The 19,489-nt window shown below is 41.3% G+C and overlaps 1 protein-coding gene across 1 annotated transcript; it reads right to left on the reverse strand.

Moving 5' to 3' along the window:
- Positions 1–5,947: 5,947 nt before the first annotated feature.
- Positions 5,948–16,391, reverse strand: SLC35G1 (solute carrier family 35 member G1). The gene is made up of 3 exons (XM_082054518.1): positions 16,145–16,391; positions 11,837–12,017; positions 5,948–11,351 (listed from the first exon to the last, which is right to left on the reverse strand). The coding sequence occupies exons 1-3, from the start codon at positions 16,344–16,346 to the stop codon at positions 10,592–10,594; spliced, it is 1,143 nt and encodes a 380-aa protein (XP_081910644.1). The 5' UTR covers positions 16,347–16,391; the 3' UTR covers positions 5,948–10,591.
- Between the last annotated feature and the right edge of the window lie 3,098 nt (positions 16,392–19,489).

Here is a 19,489-nt window from a genome sequence, read left to right on the forward strand (position 1 = left end):
CACATCATCTTTCTTTTTAGAAGCGCTAAGAGTAGAATGCAAAACAATTAATATACTGCTCTAAACAGGTTTATCAAAATGAAATAAGTCCATTATCTGCCCAAATTATTTTGAAAGGTCATGAATAGTAATTCACACTGAAAAGTAATTCACTGCAATTCTAATGTAGCATTACACTAACAAATTAATTGAAAAGGAAAATAAAGTGAGGAAAATCTTTAGCAGTGTTGTAGCACCCATGTTTTAACCTGCTTTCCTGAAATCTAGAAAGGGTAACTAAATAATAATCTACTGATTGCTATGAAGTCAAGTTGGCTGATTAGGTGTTGAATATAGGAGAGTACGGGAATACTTGTGGTTGTTCCTAATGGTTATTCAGAAATGAGTATATGTGACCAGGACTTTCCATGGAAGTAGCCAGACAATGGTACTGCAAAAAGGTAATCACTACTTTGCTCTTCACTCCTGAAATTAAAAAAAAAAAAAAAAAAAAAAAAAAAAAGATATGAACTTTGCAATATCTATTATAGCCTTCTCACCCAAAAGGGAACTTTATTAAATTTATTGTAAATTCTAAAAATACATATTATACAAGCAACACGTAAAATTCTAGTACTAAAAATTTAATTAAAATAAAAATAAAGCAAAACCAAAAAAAACAAACAACAACAAAAAACACCCCACCTCATTCCATTACATGTCACACATCAGTGCACATAGTTTCACAGCCAGTCTTGGACAACTCGATTTTGTGTAACCTTAAATACAACAGAACCTTAAAGTTTTCTTCTATAACAAAAACAAAATAAACTTCAGTTTTTGTTTTATATGCCAGTAGAGATTATTTGCAGTCATTCCTGCCACAACTGCTATACAGCTTTCAGGTTTATAAAACCAGTATCTCCCGATTTCCTTTCATCAAAACATCCCTATGCTCCGTTTTAGAGATGTGTTGGTACACTTTAACACTGAGGCACTAATTACAACTTGGAAACATGTACTAAGGCTAAAGAAATAAATATCTGTGGCTATGAGGCATCTAATACTGAAAATCCCAAACAACCCAGCCAAAAATTCCTCAAAGTGTGATACGAAAATAAGTACAAATGAAATTATCACAAAAGTTGCAAAAATAGGGGGGGTAGGAGGAAAAAAAGTAAATAATACAACTAAACACAAGCACCATTAGATTCTAAACCAATAACCCAAGATCATATGCAGATATGTTGCCACTCAGATTATGACAGTAAAACTATTGCTAAAGAACCAAATTGTTTGGGAAAGGAGCTGGTATGGGAAGAGCTTGATAAATCATTTGTCCAAAATATAAAATTCTGAAGATATTAGAGTGTTGGTATCTCCTTCTGATGTTGAGTTTCTAAGTTGCCAGTGTGTTGTAAATGTCACTGGCTTTCCAGTGAGCAGCCCATCGATGGGAGCAGTTGGGGGAATGGAGAGCATGACATGGATGATCTCCAGGTCACATTCAGCTCCACTCTGTGCAGGATCGGGAGAGTTTTGCATTGCCCTGACCAATCCTTAGTGCTGTGTTCCCTGTTTTGTGTGCTGTCACTGCACACCCAACACCCCGTCCCCTCGAGGGTACAAGCACAGTAGCCACCCTCACAGCCACATCTGATGACAACAGACTGAGTACAACCGACAAACTGAAAGGCAGCCACTGCTCTTTACAGTAAATTGTATGTAAGCACATGATCTCTATAAAAAAATAGAGGGGCTAAACATATCCATTGACTCAAGAGAAAAAGAAAATAACTAGGCTGCAATTTTTAAAAATGCAGCTTCATCCTTCATGCTTCTGGCTAGAAGTTGCTAGTTCTCCAAGAGCATTTCAATGGGAGAAATGAAATGTGAATTTTCCACCTGGAACGTATCTGTAAATGTGCAGATGAAAGACAAAAATCTGTCTTCTTGCAAAAATGGATCAGTAAAGACTGCAATTAAATATTTTCAGTCCTGAAATGAAGCTCTAACTATCCAACAAAAGGAAACAAAAGGCAAATCAGAAAAACATGCTACAAAATATCTGTGGACATCACATAACTTGGAAAAACCGAAGAGTCCTCTAGGAAATTTGAAAGAGCTGAAGCAAATTGCCAAGAACATTCCTCTTGAGGAAAACAGTATATAAGTTTGTTGATCAAAACTCTGATATTTAGAGTGCTACAGGCTAACATAAAGGAACATCCATTACCTCAAACCCAAGGTTTCAGGTTTCAATAAAGACATACTAAAGAAACAAATGGGGATTTAACAGTAGTTTTCCTATTTTCTTCCATGCTAACCCTGAGATAGTTGTACTCTGAAGCAAGCAACCCACTGTCAAGGGTATTCTTCTAAAATCAGCAGAGAACAAACTGTTCCTTCTCCTTAAATCTGTGCTCAGTCACACAGACAGGGTTCATCAGGACAGTTGTGCTACAGAGGACTTGCCAGTGAGAGAGCAAAGGTTTCCCCCCACTTTTCCTTCCCCTTTTCTCCACCTCTCCCCAGCCCCAGTGAACATGATATACAGGAGGCTGTTCTCAAAGTCAGGTTGGACAAGATGACTTATGACAGACATTTGCACTAAAATCTACAAGTTCTGTAGAAAATATGATTAACTGTTAAATTTTACCATTTGCTTAGCTTAAAAAACATTCACACTTTCCTTACTTCGCTGAAAACACAACAGTGCCAGGTAACACCAGCAAAAAACCCCAGCTAACCTTCCAATGGAAAACAGGTTGACAAGTATTTTTTCTAGCTTGCTCTAGTAGTTAAATGTATCACCTCCTCCCTTTCTAATATTTCCTTGCCTTAAATTAGGTTGAAGCTGGAACAACCATTCCCAGCTTTACCAGGCTTCAAGTGTGGTGCATCTATGCTCAAAAGCTTGTGCGATTTTCCCATTTCACCAGCTCATCTCACCCCAGGCCCAAAACAAAAATCAGAGTGGAAGAGAAAATATTTTTGTCAAGTCCCCAGTCAAACAGGAGGAAAACGGGACAACAGTTAACATGCTGGTTAGCTGCTCAGACAGCATATACAGTCTATTTCTGTGCAAAATTAGAACTATTAACCTGAGTTCATCCTACCTCATCACAAATTGCCTCCAATAACTTAAGAATGTACTTATCTCTGTTTTGGTTTTGTTTCTTTTGTTTGTTTTAAAGAATGCTTAGGACATATGCTAGTTATGTGGGCCATATATCCAGCAATGCCATTACTGATGAGATGCCTGACTTCATTACAACATCCCCACCCCAATTCCCATGAGGGTGGCAGGCCCACTCTCCCTTTGCTTTTCCAATTGAGTGTTTTAGGGCAACACAGAACTTCAGAATTTCAGAGACAGCAGTGATAAACTCCCCCTGTAGCCTCTAGAACATTTTGCTCTGAGAAGGGGTGCAGAACACACTTTAAACATCAGAGAAGAATTTAAAATATTATTCAGGCGGTTGCTGATCAGCATTCTATTTAGTCATTTAAGTGCTTCAATAGCATTTGGACTCCTATTTAAATTTAGAGATTTACATTGTGTACATCACACAATTTGGATTTTTAACAGGATTTAGTTTCAGCTTATGCATTAAGGAATAAATCAAGACTGATAGCCCCATCTACCGACAGAACAGTCACAGTACAGGGAATAAATTAACATTCACTGACCAGAAAACACAAGTTTTCTTTCCACCTCTTTCACATAGACCCCAGAATCACTTTATACCAGCGGGACAAGAATTCAAATCTCCCATTTTCCCTTTGCTCTGTACAAAAGGTCAGATGACAAAGTAGTTTCTCATTATCCTGTCAAGAACTTAGTGCTACTTGACAGGATAACATAGGAATTTAATTCAGTAGTATCAAAAAATAAAGTTCAATACAAAGCTAATTGAAGAATCAGAAGAATAAAGTGAAGCCTGTCTGAATGGTTGATCTACATATTGTATCTCCTGGATTGCTTCCCAAATTCAGGACTGTAAGAATGCTTTATCAAGCCAATAACAAACAGTGCAAGTTATCCCCCAAGTATTTTGCAACTTCAGTGAAGTTTGCTTTCCAAATAACAACAGGAATGCTTTTTCCTTTTAAATCCTTTGATTTCTTCCCCTTTGCTTTTTTTTTTTTTTTTGAGTGGATAGACATTATTCTATAATTTTGTTTCAAGAGTCTTATTAATAGCCATCATCTCTTTGTGTGCCGTATCACTATCTATTTGTAAATAAGGAAGATTTTCATGCTGGCTATTCAAAAAGCTCTTTTTCCCTTTCCCTTAAAGTTTAAATTTCTTTATATTACATAGTCAGTCCAAAGAACCCACAGAACTGCCAAGAGAAGATTGCAAAGTTTCTCCACAAAATTCTTTCACAATTAGTCTTCTCCTGCCTATGCTGGGCACAGTAACCTCTCTTGGAAGTATCACAGAATCACAGCATGTTAGGGACTGGAAGGGATCTCAAAAGATCAACCAGTCCAATCCCCCTGCTGGAGCAGGAACACCCAGATGAGGTTACACAGGAAGGCGTCCAGGCAGGTGTTGAATGTCTCCAGAGTAGGAGACTCCACAATCTCCCTGGGCAGCCTGTTCCAGTGTCTGTCACCCTCACTTAAATTTGAGAAGAAACTTCTTCTAAGTGGAACCTTTTGTGTTCCAGTCTGTACCCATTACCCCTTGTCCTATCATTGGTTGTCACCAAGAAGAGCCTGGCTCCATCCTCGTGACACTCACCCTTTAAATATATCTGTAAACATTAATGAGGTCACCCCTCAGTCACCTCCAAGCTAAAGAGCCCCAGCTCCCCCAGCCTTTCCTCATGAGGGAGATGCTCCACTCCCTTCATCATCTTGGTTGCCCTGTGCTGGACTCTCTCCAGCAGTTCCCTGTCTTTCTGGAACTGAGGGGCCTAGAACTGGACACAATATTCCAGATGTGGTCGCACCAGGGCAGAGTAGAGGGGGAGGAGAACCTCTTTCAACCTACTAACCACCCCCTTCTAATACACCCCAGGATGCCATTGCCCTTCCTGGCCACAAGGGCACAGTGCTGGCTCATGGTCATCCTGCTGTCCACCAGGACCCCCAGGTCCCTTTCCGCTACACTGCTCTCTAATAGGTCATTTCAGAGTCTGAGAAACACATGGTGTCAAGCCAGCCTACAATGAGTTAATTTTTCAGCATATAAGGTGAAGAAGAGGGTGCTGGATACTGCTAGTGATTCCCCCGCTATGTAACATGTCTTCTCTTGTCTATTTTTCCCTCTGATGCTAAGTCAAGTCACACCCAGAAATAAAGATTCATTACATGCACAAAGCTCTCAAGAGTAGGCTAATACCCTTGTCCAGTCCTGTTATCTTCTGCTCTTACAACACCAGACAGCACTACAAGAAGTACTGCTATACAGATAATAATAAAAAAAATACTATAATCTTTTTGCAATGTTTAGCAATGGTGGTAGTTTTGCAAATGAGATAATCAGTTTTTTCTTCTGCTTTTTCCTCTTCAGTGGAAAAGTTAATTTAATTACCAAAACACTAGATAATGGGAAGCACTGGGATGAATTAAGTAGCACCTTGTGACATGAGGGACAAGACTTGAATTCAAACCACCATGCATAGAAATAAAACAAATACACTAACAAAAAAAAAAAAAAAAAAAAGCACAAAGACAAATGGCCACTTGGAGAGAGGAAAATTGAACTTTACTGACCTGTCAATGCCACAGTGTTTCCAGGTCAGAAATTGCTGTGTGGAAGCTGATGGAGCTCCTCCTCATCTCTGGCTTGTTGTGAGGTACAAAAAGTGACGCAGCAGGCTAACAGTAGCAGAATTTGAGGCATATGTTCATATTTAACAGGGACCATTTGACTAACGGTTATTTCATGAAGGTTTTACAATCAATACATTCAAATATGTTGTACTAATGAATGCAAAACAAGAGATTAATTCTTCAGGTTCATTTTATTAGCAATGATGAATATAAATCTCTTATGAAAATATTCTTAACATTTCAATATATAAGAATTGTCTATAAAAATATACTACTACATAACAAAGCCAGTAACTTTGACAAAACATATTATTCAACATATATTTAACAATATTTAGGACACAGTAAAAATCCTTTAATCAACACTAAGGGTATTTTTACCCCCTTTTTGTGAAACAATAACTCACATAACATAGAAAATTACTCATTCTGCTACAGAGAAGTGTTGTCACCATAGAAGTCCATGTGTGTTCCACCCTGAAGTTGCCTGCATCTGCAGGAACATAAAGCCACAACTTTTCTTTGGATGGACAGGCAGTTATGACCACAAAAAACATTCTGCTGGTAACTGCAATGTCCTGCTGAGGTCAGTGCTGCACATCTGCTGTCACCACGGCCAGCCCTGAACCCGAGCAGCCACACTGATGATGCTTCTACTGCCCTGGTGGGACACACACCATGAACCAGCCCACCATGGTTAGAGAACTGGAAAACAGACTCCTCCTGGCTAACTACTGCTAGTTAGCAAGGAAGTAACTTTTCAGAGGCTGCCTCTTTAGAAACAAACTTTCTTCCAGACTGCTCTTGAACAAGAGCTCAGGGAAGAGGAAATACTGCAGGGACAGGGGGGTAGTGTTTATACTCAATTATGATCAAGGGTAGCACTATACAACTTGTCATTACCCATTCCAAAAAGAGCCATCTTAGAAGAGTGTTTGGAATTGGGAAAGAGCCTAGTTTCAGGTTTCAGAAGAAAAATGACACACTGAACTAGTTATTTCACCAATGCTGTTATGTTGAGGTTACTTCACACCTGGTGTTAGACAAATGCAGGAAATCCATTGTGATGATGTACACAAGTTTGCCAGATTCTTGGTGTAGATGTATTTAGAGAGCTTTTAGAGCAAACTTTGACAACCAATTTAACCTGAAAGAAATTGGCTGCTGCACAGTGACAGTACATAGGTTTTCAGCCATCAGCTTTATATAGAAGAGTTGAGTGCATAAGGCTTCAAGGCTATAAAGTCCCACTGAGGACAACAGATAGTAACACTGTTTTGCATAGTAAAGAGCATAAGAAACATGTTTGTGAGGCATCAGTAACAACCAGATCTTTTTACCCTGTGTTTATGTGCAAAACAACCAATAATTAGTTATTACTCTTTCTATTCAGGATCCACTGAAATCAGTACATTGAATTAATACATTACCATTCAAGAGAAACTTTATAGCATAGCAATCGCAATGCAACAATACTCCATCATATTACAAAGGAAGGACTTCATATTAGAAAAGTACATTTATTGAACTTCAGAATAGTGTAAAGATCACAAGAGGACACTACATACTATGAACATTAGCAATATATTTCTGACTCAAAGCTTAGAAAAATAACACTTGACCCTGAGAATCTTGCTGTATTAAAACTTTAAAAACTAAAAAAACCCTTCAAAAATAAATTATCCAATAGGGGAAAAAAAATTAAAAATCAGACTCTGAAAGAATCAAGGCTTTGTCAGTTCATTTTCAGATTCCCAAACTGCTGAATTCTGGAAGAGAAAAAAGTTTGACCATTTTAAAAGGAATGGTAAGAAATATTTTCAATTTAAAAAATAGGGTATCCGTATTTCTGTATAATTTAATTATCTTTAAGGCTTCCAACTAAAACTTTGGGTTTCAACCTACATTTGAGAGGAAGAAAAAATTAAAAACTTGAGGTGGATGAAAAAAACTTAAAGCTTAAATGTCTTCCATTCCCAACACCAACTGGAAAAGCTAGTTACAGAATCCAGTTTGCCATGCATTACAGCTGGAGAAGCCCTAATCAAGTCAAAATAATGTTCCAAAAAATACAATGTTCTCCAACATAGGATCTTGTTTAGATTATTATTTTAACAATTTAAATATTTTTGAAGGTTTAGGAACAGCAAAAGGAAATAAGTAGATTGAGCCATAAGGAAACCCTGTAAGTTTGGACAAAAAAAAAAAAAGTGGAGTTTTCGGCACTGCAGGTAGGGAAATGTACCAAAAAGGTTCCTGCAAGAACTTGAGAGAAAAGTTATCAGTGACTATTATCAGGTTGTTGATTTCAGATCAGCTTATTTTCTACACTTTTGTATGTGTTAGGGGCAAGCAAACAGTCCTTGCTTCAGTAGTCTGTTCTCTAAGTGTAAACAAGATTCATTGAAATCATATGACCTAAAGATTTTTCTGTATGAGCTTCCACATTATTTTTATTCTGTACTAACAAAACCGCATTCATACGCTGTAATTTAAACTATTATCTGTTTCCCCTTGCCAACGTTTTCACGCTGTCATCAAGGTCAGGCTGGTCTGGCTTTGCCCTCTCCAACAACCCCACCCAAAGGTTACGTAGCTGGACGAGCTCCCAGGGTCAGCTCCCCATGAAACACGTGAGCACGGAGCCAACGGGAGGGAGCAGGACCAGCTCACAACCCCAGTTCACATCAGCCTGAACTGCCCTGGAACCACACCTTTGTGAGTGCCAATTCAAACACACGCATACTAAACGTGAAGTGAAGCACTAACAAGAACAGTGTTTTTCTTCCCTCTCCTGAAAGCTGTTGCTCACCGGCAGTGATGGCTGAGCAGCAGAAGAAACAATCTCAGTTTGCAATTTCAAGTATTAAGTGAAATGGGTGCCAAACTGGAATTTTGTTATTACATCAGGCTTTAAAGTGATGTGAAAGCAGTTTTATACTACACCTGACCTTGTCAGCAGCATCTGAACTTCAGCCCTCGGGAGAAGCAGAGAATGTACAGCTATCAGCAGGAACCAATTCTATCACTCAAGTAGAATCCGCTCCTGTCCATAAATGTATATGAATTCGGGGTGCTGGTATATGTACAGAATCTTGCACAAAGATGGCTCCTCACATCCAGATGCATCCCAAAGCATTACACACATTCCAGCCCTTCAGGACTCAAGTCCCTAGATCTGCCCTGCCAGGATGCAATGCTTATTGGCAGAAGAAAAGTCACTAGACATCTGTAAATTGAAATAAGAAAACATCTGCCACCTTTAGTGATTTGGAAAAACAAACAAATATGTATCGAGTCTACAGAGCACAGCATTCTCCTTTAGAAAAACAGAGGAGTAAATAACTGAAAACCACCTCTTGATACAAAGGACCAAGGAAAGATCCAAGTTAAAATTCACTTTAAGGACTACTGAGACAATACCCAAAATTACCTAAGGCTCCATTTGGGAAAATCCCCCTACCTGATACTAAACATGTATTTCTCCTCAAACATGAAGGACATTAAGATCAGTAACACAAGCTTTTTTTCTTAGTATTTGTTGCTATCAAGACAAAGCTTATAAAAGTGAGAAGATAAACAGTATAAGGAAAGTGACTAAGTGCAGATTTAAAAGGGCCATTTGGAGAAATAGGGTTGAAGGTGCCCACTGGTGCTGCCGGATGGAGTCTGGATGCCCCCACGTCACGCAATGTGTGTGCACAGTTCCCCAATCCCACCAAGCTCTCCTCAAACCTGGTCTGTAGAACCCCTGCTATGATCTTGGCTAACCTGCATTTTCTGTGAAACGGCAATTACTCTGCACTCTTGTAAATTCTCAGGAAACAGGCAAATACTCCAGTGGAAATCCTCCTAACTTTATGAAGGCCAAGAAGACTTAAACTTGGTCTCATAAAGAACTTCTGTACAGAAGAATCTAAGAAAGGGCCATAAGCAGCATTTAAAATAACCTATACTACATACCTAAAAAATATAAACTTTTGCATAGAATAAATAAAAGTGCAGCTACAGCATAACATGCCATACCCCAAGAAAGAGCTAATTTACGAGTGGTATACAGTTAACTGTTCTCTCATCACTGCAACTGCAGTAACTAAAGAGATGTTTATTGGGAAAATCATATGGGGAAAAGAAAAAGGGATTAGTTGTTTCATTATGTCTGCAAAGCAAGTGCAAACACTTAAAATCCTTTTTAAAGAAATCAAATCTGATACATAATTTTCACAAGTTAATTTTCTCTTGATATTACTTGGCAAGATGAACTGGCCTTTGTTCTTTTAGAATCCAAATTAAAAATAAATCCCTGTTTGGCATCTGTTTTGTGAAAAAAGAAAAAAAGAAAGCTTGTAAATGTGCAAGTTTTATCTGTTCTAGAAAAGCTGTTTTTTATAAGATCATAACTCTTCATTCCCTTCAAACTTTCTTACTTCAGCCCCTCTGGTAATCAAGCACAGAACAGCACTAAATAAGCCTGGGAGACCGATTTCCACTGCTCAGAAGAGTAGACAAAGGGTCTCAGAAGTGGAGAATCAGGAATTTCAGGAAAATAAAGGCAAAAAACTATTGTCCACCTTTGATAGGAAGCAATCGACTTTTAGATATCTTTCTACTTCTCATATTTGCATGCCTAAACAAGAGATAGAAAAGCATATACCTAATCAGTTGTTAAAACATCTTCAATTTTGGTTTTTGAGAAAAATCAACTTATTTTATTGGATATAACTTGGTACTACAATTTGGTAAATGAGATATTGAAATAAAAATAAATATTGTATATATATTTAAAGGCTGCTCGTTTCTGTAATTAATTAGTGCTGTACTGTTAGATTTCATTTTCCTTAGCTTTCTTCAAGCTTTGTCGCCACTTACGAATGGCAGTTCCAGAACTACTAGCTACTACACAAAGGGCACCACCCACAGTCCACCAAGTTGGTAGGTGATTGAGGAAAAGGATTTGTAATATAAAAGCAAACACCACATCCATTGTTCTCATTATGGCTACAGGTCCAGCTTTCTCTATCTGTAATGCTTTTGTGAGAAATATCTGACCCCCTAACCCTAACAAGCCTATTAATATTAGAAGAACCCTATCTTTGCCACAATATGGTAAACGCCATTCATTCATAACAAACAATGCTATAGCACATCCAATTAAACCAATGACTGCATAATACCAAATTGATAAAAAGTAATGCACAGATTTCCCCACCTTCCTTAGTATAACCAAAGTTGAAGCTGCAGATATCGTGCTTGTGATTGCTGCTATAGTTCCTTTAAGGTGATCTGTGTAACTTCCTTCAATCCCCGTCACGTTTGACCCAAATAGAAATGGTGGTCTGGCAATAAGCACCACTCCAGTGACTGCAAAGAGGGTAAACAGAAGATCCCAAATACTGTACTTCTCTTTGAGAAAGATCCATGCCAACAACGATGTAAAAACAGGACTGCTAAAAGTGATAACAGTGGCATCCGCTAGTGGCATGACTTGGAAAGCATAGTAGAGAAGAATCATTGCGCTGGAGCCAAGGAATCCTCGGAAGAGAAGAAAAATTCTTTTGCCTTTTGGTCCCAAAAACCCTGTTCTGAAAAACAGAAATGTCACATTAATGTCACTGGCTTGCTTACTTCATGACCAATATCCAATCACATTTAACTGCACACACCTTTCTACATGAGGGACTTATCTCAAATGTCAAAATATTTTTAACTGATCACAAACCAGTTTATTCAATCACATTCAAAGTCTGGAACCTGTTCTCCTAGGGACTATTTTGTTTTGCTTGAAAAATAACCAAAGAATATCTACAAATTACCTTTTTTTTTTTTTAAGAACACCACAAAACATTAATACATTTGATATAATCCCTGTAGAAACCTCTCCAATTCAGGGAGACAAAGACATTCAGTTTTCTCAGTTGTGTTAAGAAACTATCAAGTAATGCAAAACAAAGTAGTTATGCAATTCAAATCTGAATTAAAGTAGTATTACAATCCGATTTAAATGAGTGATAATTCTAGATGTGTTCTTAAGAAAAAACTTTCAAATTTAAACATTTGCTACACTTACTTGTAGTATATTAAACCAGGAAGAACGAATGCCATTTGGAAAATACATCGAAATGCACTCACTTCCACTGAATGTACGTCTTCTATTTTTTTAAGAAATAAAGAGGCCACTGAGAAAAGGAAGGCAGACAGTACAGTATAGAACAGACCAAGTCCTGGACAGGCAGCTTTCTTCTTTGTTCCTGCAACAGACAAACTCCAGTTAATAATGATCTGTTCAATTTCTCAGGTCAGGCAGCTCTACATTCTGCAGTGCTCCACACCTTTGTAGCTGTTCTTATGGTAGAAGACAGGGGAAGGAAAAGAAACAGATGAAAACACCACATGTATTCACCAGACTTATCTTGAAAATACGCTTCACTGACCACCATGGCTGTCCTTTTTTTCTTAAAACAGGAGATGAACTCTAACACTTTAGATACAAAACCATTCCTACACTTGCCACAGTTCTACATGAGTTATCAGACTAGTTTGTGCAATTTACTGTAGGATGGGTTGTATGATTCTGACCAGCACCCAAGCACCACTGACTACAACTGACTGCAAAATGGCCCATGGTCACATTCTGAAATACTGAAACTTATTACCTGGGAATCATCTGATTATTGAGTAAGTTAATTAAGGTTCCTAAGCAACAATTCAATTTCTTTCTCACAAACACACACAAGTAAAATCTGTGTGCAGGAGCTCTCTTCTGTTATACCTCATGTTTATTTTGCAGCTAAATCACCCTCAATTTGACCTTGATCTACAGAAGTTTTATATAACATTTTTATCTTGCTGTAAGAACCCAAATATTTTCTTCAAATAGACATCAAATACACTTTTTTTAAGCAGAAGAAATTTCAGTGACTAATTTTAAAACACCATAGGCCTGTTTAAAGTACTGATATCCATCACAGTGCCATGAAGACCTCAGTTTCACCTTAGTTTACGCATACTTATCACTTTCTCTTCCTGGAGTAGTTTCCCAAGTCTAATGGTTTCTATTCAAGCTTCCCCACTGCCTCAGGCCCTCTTCAGTGACATAATCTTCCTCATTCCACTCATCTTCTCCACCCTCAACTCTTTAAAAAAAAAAAAAAGGAAAGCAGGGTGAACCGCTGCTGAGCTCAACATTGTCTCCAAAGAAACCTGCCTTTTTTGTTATTGCACCGCTGCGTAAAAGGAACAGTCTGGCCACTGAACTGAGAGGTGAACACCATGCAAAAGATAACCCGTGAAATATTTGATTGGGATGTCACCTCACTATCTCTTTTCTTTCTGCCTGCCTAAAACGTTGAGCGTTACCTTTTCTTCTACAACAGCCTCGAAAGATAAGAGTGAGAACTCCGTGTGCCCAAGGTGGTGTTTTGATAAAAGGGTGCTTCATCTCACATTAGTGTGGGAGCCTGTGAGCCCTGTGGATCCTCTAAGACATAATCAGCAGGGCACTGCTGGGAGTTGCTTAGCAACTAAATATGGTTTTGAGGGGTTTTTTTCTTTTGGGTGTGTAGAGTTTTTTGAAATTAACAAAACTTGTCACAAACCATTTTGATCCTCCTTGAGGTCAGCACTCAGGGCTGAGAAACTGCTTCTTACTACCCAAGAGCACGGACTGTGGGCTGATATCATGTGTATAGATAGCATCAGTTCTGGCTTTATCAGTTCTGGCTTTACCAGTTCTAGAGACCCAAACTTTACAACTGCAACCAGAATTTAAAGTAGGCAGAAGGCCTGCTTTTCAAGGAATCCAACCACACTACAGCTGAAAGTAAATGACCGCTTCTGCTAGATAGAAATATTTCTATTTAGCAACAGCCACTTGCATAAAAGTGACTACGAAAACTATCACCAACCAACACTGGACCAGGAAATCTACCAGCTATGAACAGAGTGAATTTTAAAAATGTTCATGAATTATGTAATGTCCTAATCCACCTAGTGAAACAACAGAACTGCAAAATCAACAATGTCTCTAATATTAAAGCAAGAGGAATCACACTGGCCTATAACCGAAATGGGAAATCCAAACCCAGACTGGCTTATGGATGAATACAGCACAAACAGAACTATTAACTTTTATTTCAGGCATGAGAGCTTGCCCGATTATTACAAAGAAAAACCAATCTAAATAATGGAAGTGTTGAAATGGAAAACCAATCGAATTAAAGCAAAGTAAGCTGAATGGATCTTGTATCCAGAACTAAGCCTTGGACTTGAAGGAACAAAGAAAAACCAGGAAGAACACATTTTTGTAAGCTACCCAATATTCCAAACCCTATCAGAAACAGTGTCTTGTAATACTAGAATTCAAACCATCAACACCTCATATTGCCAAAGCACGTACTCAGTGCAATGACAAAGTGTTTTATTTCCTTTTTAAAGTAAAATGGTACAAGTCCATCCACCAAAAGCAAGAACTGCAACTCTGAAGAGTACTTACTTCAAAATATGTTCTAAAGAGAAGCTAGGTTAAGATAACATTCCCAGCCCACAAAACATTAAGCCTCAAAACACTAGTCCAATACCATCAAAATACTCAAGCACTTGTATATTTTTTTAAAGTGTAGCAGTCTGAAAATAAAAAAGGGTCCAGTAGTACCCAAGTCCTCTTTTCTCAGCAGCTACAGACTTGAGATTTGGGCTTCTCATTTTATTCCCCAGCCATCTCCACATGTAAGGCCTTCAAACAATCTTCCACTCCTGTTTTAAGTCATAGTCAAATGCCTCTCACTGCACGCTATCTTCTGTGTAAATTCTATTTGTTTGCCTTTTAATGCCATGCTTTCATGCAAATAGTTTTTACACTTGCAAATTGCATACAGTGAAGAAAATTACACTTCTCACATATATGCATCATGAGAATAGTAGCAGAGGCGGAAGAGTACTGTTATGGGGAAAGCGGTCAGTGGGAAGATGATTCACCTGGACCTTTAGGAAAGACAGAAGAGCATGATCTGTTCTTCACACCATAAGCAGAACAGCTTTCTCACAGACTTCAAGAAAGCACCAGGAGCACAGGATCCCAAGTCTGAATTAATCATGGTCATGCAGACAAGATCTAGGCATGATTCACAAAGCTCAACCATTGACTCAACTAACGTTTTGCTAGGAAGACTAAGCAAAAAAGTTCTTAAAAGTGTTTTTTGGTGAATGAATGCAAGTTTCTCAGCATGTCAAACACTGGGAGTTTGTTTGTTTGTTTTTCCCAAGCTTTGCCTCGGAAGCTATATAGCAATGTGAATTTCACTGGTGAAGTATTGCTACCTCTTTTGGCATTTCCGTGGCTCCCTAGCCAACAAATATTGCCATTTTATCAATTTTCTGCTGGAAAGTCAACTATAGTCTCTATTTAATCAGAAACACATTTTCAGTGAAGTTGTTTAAAAATTACACGTGCTGAAGCACTTCAGATAAAAACTTCAAAAACTATTTTAAGAAGGCATTTGTGTTTTAAAAGTGAGCCACATGAAACTTACAATAACACATTGCATATTTCACAGTTAAGTTTGTGGCTTTAGCAATTCAAAATGACCAAGAAGCACAGCACAAATTAATACCAAATAAAGAGTACACTCACATCAAAGCAAAATAAAAACTACCAAGAAGTCATGGTTCCCAGTATATGGACTTGTTGATCAGCACTCGTGCTCCTTCTTAATGTGTTTACAGTGCCAGACGTTCACACTGCTAGAAGGCACCTCGGCTTACCCAACCATGGCAAGTCTTACTTTAAAACTTTGACAACAGAACTACTGTTTTCCCGAGGGATAATCGCTGCCGAAGGTCTCGCAGCCCTACGATCAGCAGCCGGCCCTGCGGCCGGGAGCGAGCGGTGCGGCCGGAGCGGCCCCGAGCGCCTGCCCGCTCCCGGGGACAGCACTGGGGGCCCGGCCCCAGCCGAGCCCGGCGGACATGCACAAGGGCTCCCGCCACGGAGGTCGTGCCTGCCGCTTCACTTGGCTTCGCCTTCACCAGCTACCGACTGCCCGGCAAAGCGTGGGGTGGGAGAGGCCGAACGCGCTCGCTGGGCGGCCGGTGTCCCCCGCCGGGCACCAGGTGTGAGCCGCCGCCGCGGGGCCGGCTCGGAGGCGGCGAGGCTGAGCCTGCCCGCGGGCAGCCGGCGGCGGGGCCGGCGCAGGTGCTGGGTGCCCTCTGCGGCCGCCCGAGCCCGCTCCGCGCCCCGCCGCCGCCTGCGGTGAGCCCCGGTGCCCTCGGGGCCGCTTCCTCTTCCTCCGCCCCGCCGGCAATGTCACCTCAAGAGCGGCAGCCCAGCCAGTAGGGCTCTGCCCGCCCTGCCCCGCTTGCCAGACTTCCCCCTCCTCACCGGGTGCCTTGCAGCAGCGCGGCCAGGACAAGCCCGAGCAGCAGCCACAAACGCGGCGCTCTTCGGCGCCCGCCGCCTCCATGCCGGGCGCCGGGCACGGCTGCCCCGGACCGGCACCATCCTCCCGGCTCAGCGGCACCTCCGGCTCCTCCCCGGCCGCAGCCGGCACAGCGGCGGCCTCGCCGCCCTGACACAGCACCATGAGGACGCCGGGCTGCCCGCGATGCTACCGGCTTTTCACCAGCCGGCGGGCACCTGGCCTCCTGCGCATGCGGTGCTAACGCCCAGCGCCGCCCGGCTCCCTCCCTCCCCCGCCCCCGCCCCGGAGCGCCCGGCACCCGCGGGGCGGGGGGGTACGCCAGGTGGCGGCTCACTCCCCGAGTCAGGGCCGCGCCTGGAAACAGCCGGCTTGCCAGCCCCCCGCCCACGGCAGATACCTGCCTGAAAGCCCGGAGGCAGCCAAACGTTCCCGCGGGGGAGAGGAGGCAGCGCCCTGCCAGCTCCTCCCCAGGGTCCCTCAGCCCGCGGTGGCCCCCTGAGAGGGACACAGCGCGGGCGGCAGAGAGCTTTGCCTGGGCCGCGGCGGGGCCCGGCAGGAGGAGCGAGGCCGCGGTGCCTCGGGAGGGGGAGCTCTCATCCCGCCGTGAGAGGAGCGGGGCGGAGGCGGCGGAGCGGGGCGGCGCGGCCCCCACCGGGTGCCCGTTGGGGGTGGGGGTGCCGGGCGGCCCCGGGCGGCACAGACCGCGGCTGCTGCTCACCAGTTCTGGGGCGGTGCCCTCGGAAAGGAAGAAAACTGTGGAAAACGGTGACGCGAAGTTATTTTAGGGGCGTTGTTGCGTCATCTGAGCGCCTGAAATAAAAGTATATGGCTTGTACTGTGCACGAGACATAGTTCACAGTATCGGCTCATCACCCTGCACCCAGATAATTGAGCTCTTATTACAGCTTCCTCATACTCCCTGTGTCACAGTCTGAAATCCTGCTGGTCCAGTCCCCGCGGCGATTTAAATAGCTCGGCTTTCCTTCAGCGGGCCCATTAACATTTAATTGCCCTGACAGTGACAGCGGCAGCAGCAGGATCCCTGTGGAAGAGCTGCCGCCTGCACCAGCCGCTTTCACCGAGATCAAAAGGGAGCTGGGAGCCTGGCGGGTGATTCAGTCGTTCTGTGTGCATATGAAAAGCCTCATGGAACTGCTAGAAGGGTACACAAACCCTTTAACCACGTTTGGTGGTAGTTCTCCTCAAAAAAACAAAACAAAACAAAGCCACCTATGTCTTTGGGCAGGGGAACCAGTAAGGGAGCTGGTGCAAAGAAACAGAGTAGCCCTTTTTCCTTACCCATCAAAGAATGCACAGAAAAAAGAAGCAGAATATATTTCAAATGTTGAAATTCTTCCCTTTTGAGCAAGATGAGATGTTACCAATAATTAAAATAGGGAGGAATTTCTATTCAAATAAGAGTTTCATGCTCACACTGATCTTTTAGCTGCATAAATTAATCAGTGTTTTTTTATTTATTCTTAAGGGGAAATGTAATCTATAACTTCAGCAAAATGAGTACTAAATGGTAAATACAAGCTATTTCACACAAGCTATTTCAAGTTTTCCCTCAAGCTACCTTATGAAAGCTATTTAAAGCTTTTCTTGTTTCTGATTTAGCACATTTTATAGTCCATGCCAACCCACCAAAGGCCATTAAGTATTTCATTATCTCAAAGCTAGCATTTGATTAATATGACCAGAATTATTTCACAAATTATTCTTAAGTAAAATTGAGATGTGTTATATCAGTTATTAAAAAGATAATATAAATAAATTTAAAAGTTTATGTAGAAATCAGGATTAATTCTTTCTAAAGATTTACATTATCTGAACTCCTCTTGCTATAAACCAAGAAAATAAATAAATACCTGCTGCACTAGATACAAACTACTTCTATTAAATTTCCTATCAGCATAGTCCTCTGCAAAGTCTATACTGAAACCTTTACCAAGTCTTTCCTCTGTAGAGATGCAATGGCAGCTGCATGTCCCACAATGGGGAGAACCATGCCAGCAAAATTTCCCAGACAGACACCCTTAATGAAGAACGTATTTTTGCCTGATGCACTTCCTATCTCTCAGAGTTTGGTTTAATTTAGAGGAGTTGCAAATACACCTGACAGCCCGCTGCTTTCCCAATAAACTTACACTTCTCAGTACTCCAAGGCAGCTTTTACAGGTCACTGTGTCATGAATCGCCAACACAAAGTTAGAGCAGTCCTTGCCCAGAGTTGTTCTGGTGGAACACCGCAGCAGAGATGCTGCCTCTCAGCAGCCACCCTGGGGTCACAGTCCCGCAGGTCTCTGGGAGGATGACCTGGCATGTCCCCTGGGCAGCGAGCATGAAGTGGGCTTGCAGAGCACATGCACCCACAAAAACGCCCGTCTCTGGGGTCACTAGGTGAGTTACCTTTAGCCAGCAACAGCAGAAACAGCTGGCAACCTCAAATCTTCAGTTAAGAAAACCAGAGACAAAACATTTAATCCATAGTACAGGCACAGAACAAAATTTAGTGAGTTCTTATGATCTCTGGCTATTTGTTTATACAGTTCATTAAAATATGCAGATTACATGTTTCTTTTATAATACTGCCAATATGAAAAACAAAGTAAAAATTTTTAAGTGCCACAATGCCAAATACTGTCCTGTAAAGAGTTTGAAAGACACTCTGCAACAAGCCCCACTATGCCCCCCCAACATCTGGCTTTGAACAGGAACATCTAAGGGCAGTGACTGTTTATGCCAAGATACATAAAGTGTTCTGTTGCTTCTGGTCAAATTGCCAGGTTTGTCTCACTTGAGAGCTTCCAAGTTCTGCTTGTAAAGTATAACTCTCTTCTTTGAGTAAGGAGAGCACTTCCAGAAAGACAGAGCAGTTGCAGCTGCCCAAACTAACCAGTAAGCAAATGTAATTTGCACTCTCGCTGCCCTAGATTGGAAATGAACTAGCTGCAGAAGTGTGACAGGTCAATGTTTTATGCAGCCATTTCAAGTACGGATTACACCTCATTTGTGTAATACTATGCTCACAACTAGCTATTATTTTCTTCAGCACATTGCCAGGTTGCATCCAACAGTAAGGACCTCCTATAGTATCTTCCATGAGTGCAAAATCCATAAGAAAAAGCTTTAGTGAACTTGGGCAGTTTGGCCATTGAAAATTAAACTGCACCACCAGCTAGAATGACATTTGTCTGGTTTCCATAATATAAGCACAGAGAGGGGGCCACTTTCTCCTGCGTAGTCACCACTCTCTGCACAGAGAGTTTTCTTTGGTTACTCTTTTCAAAAAAGAAATATTC

Source organism: Streptopelia decaocto (genome assembly GCF_964273445.1).
Source record: "Streptopelia decaocto genome assembly, chromosome: 5".
In the NCBI taxonomy this organism is placed as follows: domain Eukaryota; kingdom Metazoa; phylum Chordata; class Aves; order Columbiformes; family Columbidae; genus Streptopelia; species Streptopelia decaocto.

Coding starts and splice junctions, on each gene's coding strand:
- SLC35G1 (XM_082054518.1), bottom strand. CDS start 16,346: ATGGTGCTGTGTCAGGGCGGCGAGGCCGCCGCTGTGCCGGCTGCGGCC. Junction 12,018..16,144: donor GCGCTGCTGCAAGGCACCCG/GTGAGGAGGGGG, acceptor TGTCTGTTGCAG/GAACAAAGAAGAAAGCTGCC. Junction 11,352..11,836: donor CCTGGTTTAATATACTACAA/GTAAGTGTAGCA, acceptor TCTGTTTTTCAG/AACAGGGTTTTTGGGACCAA.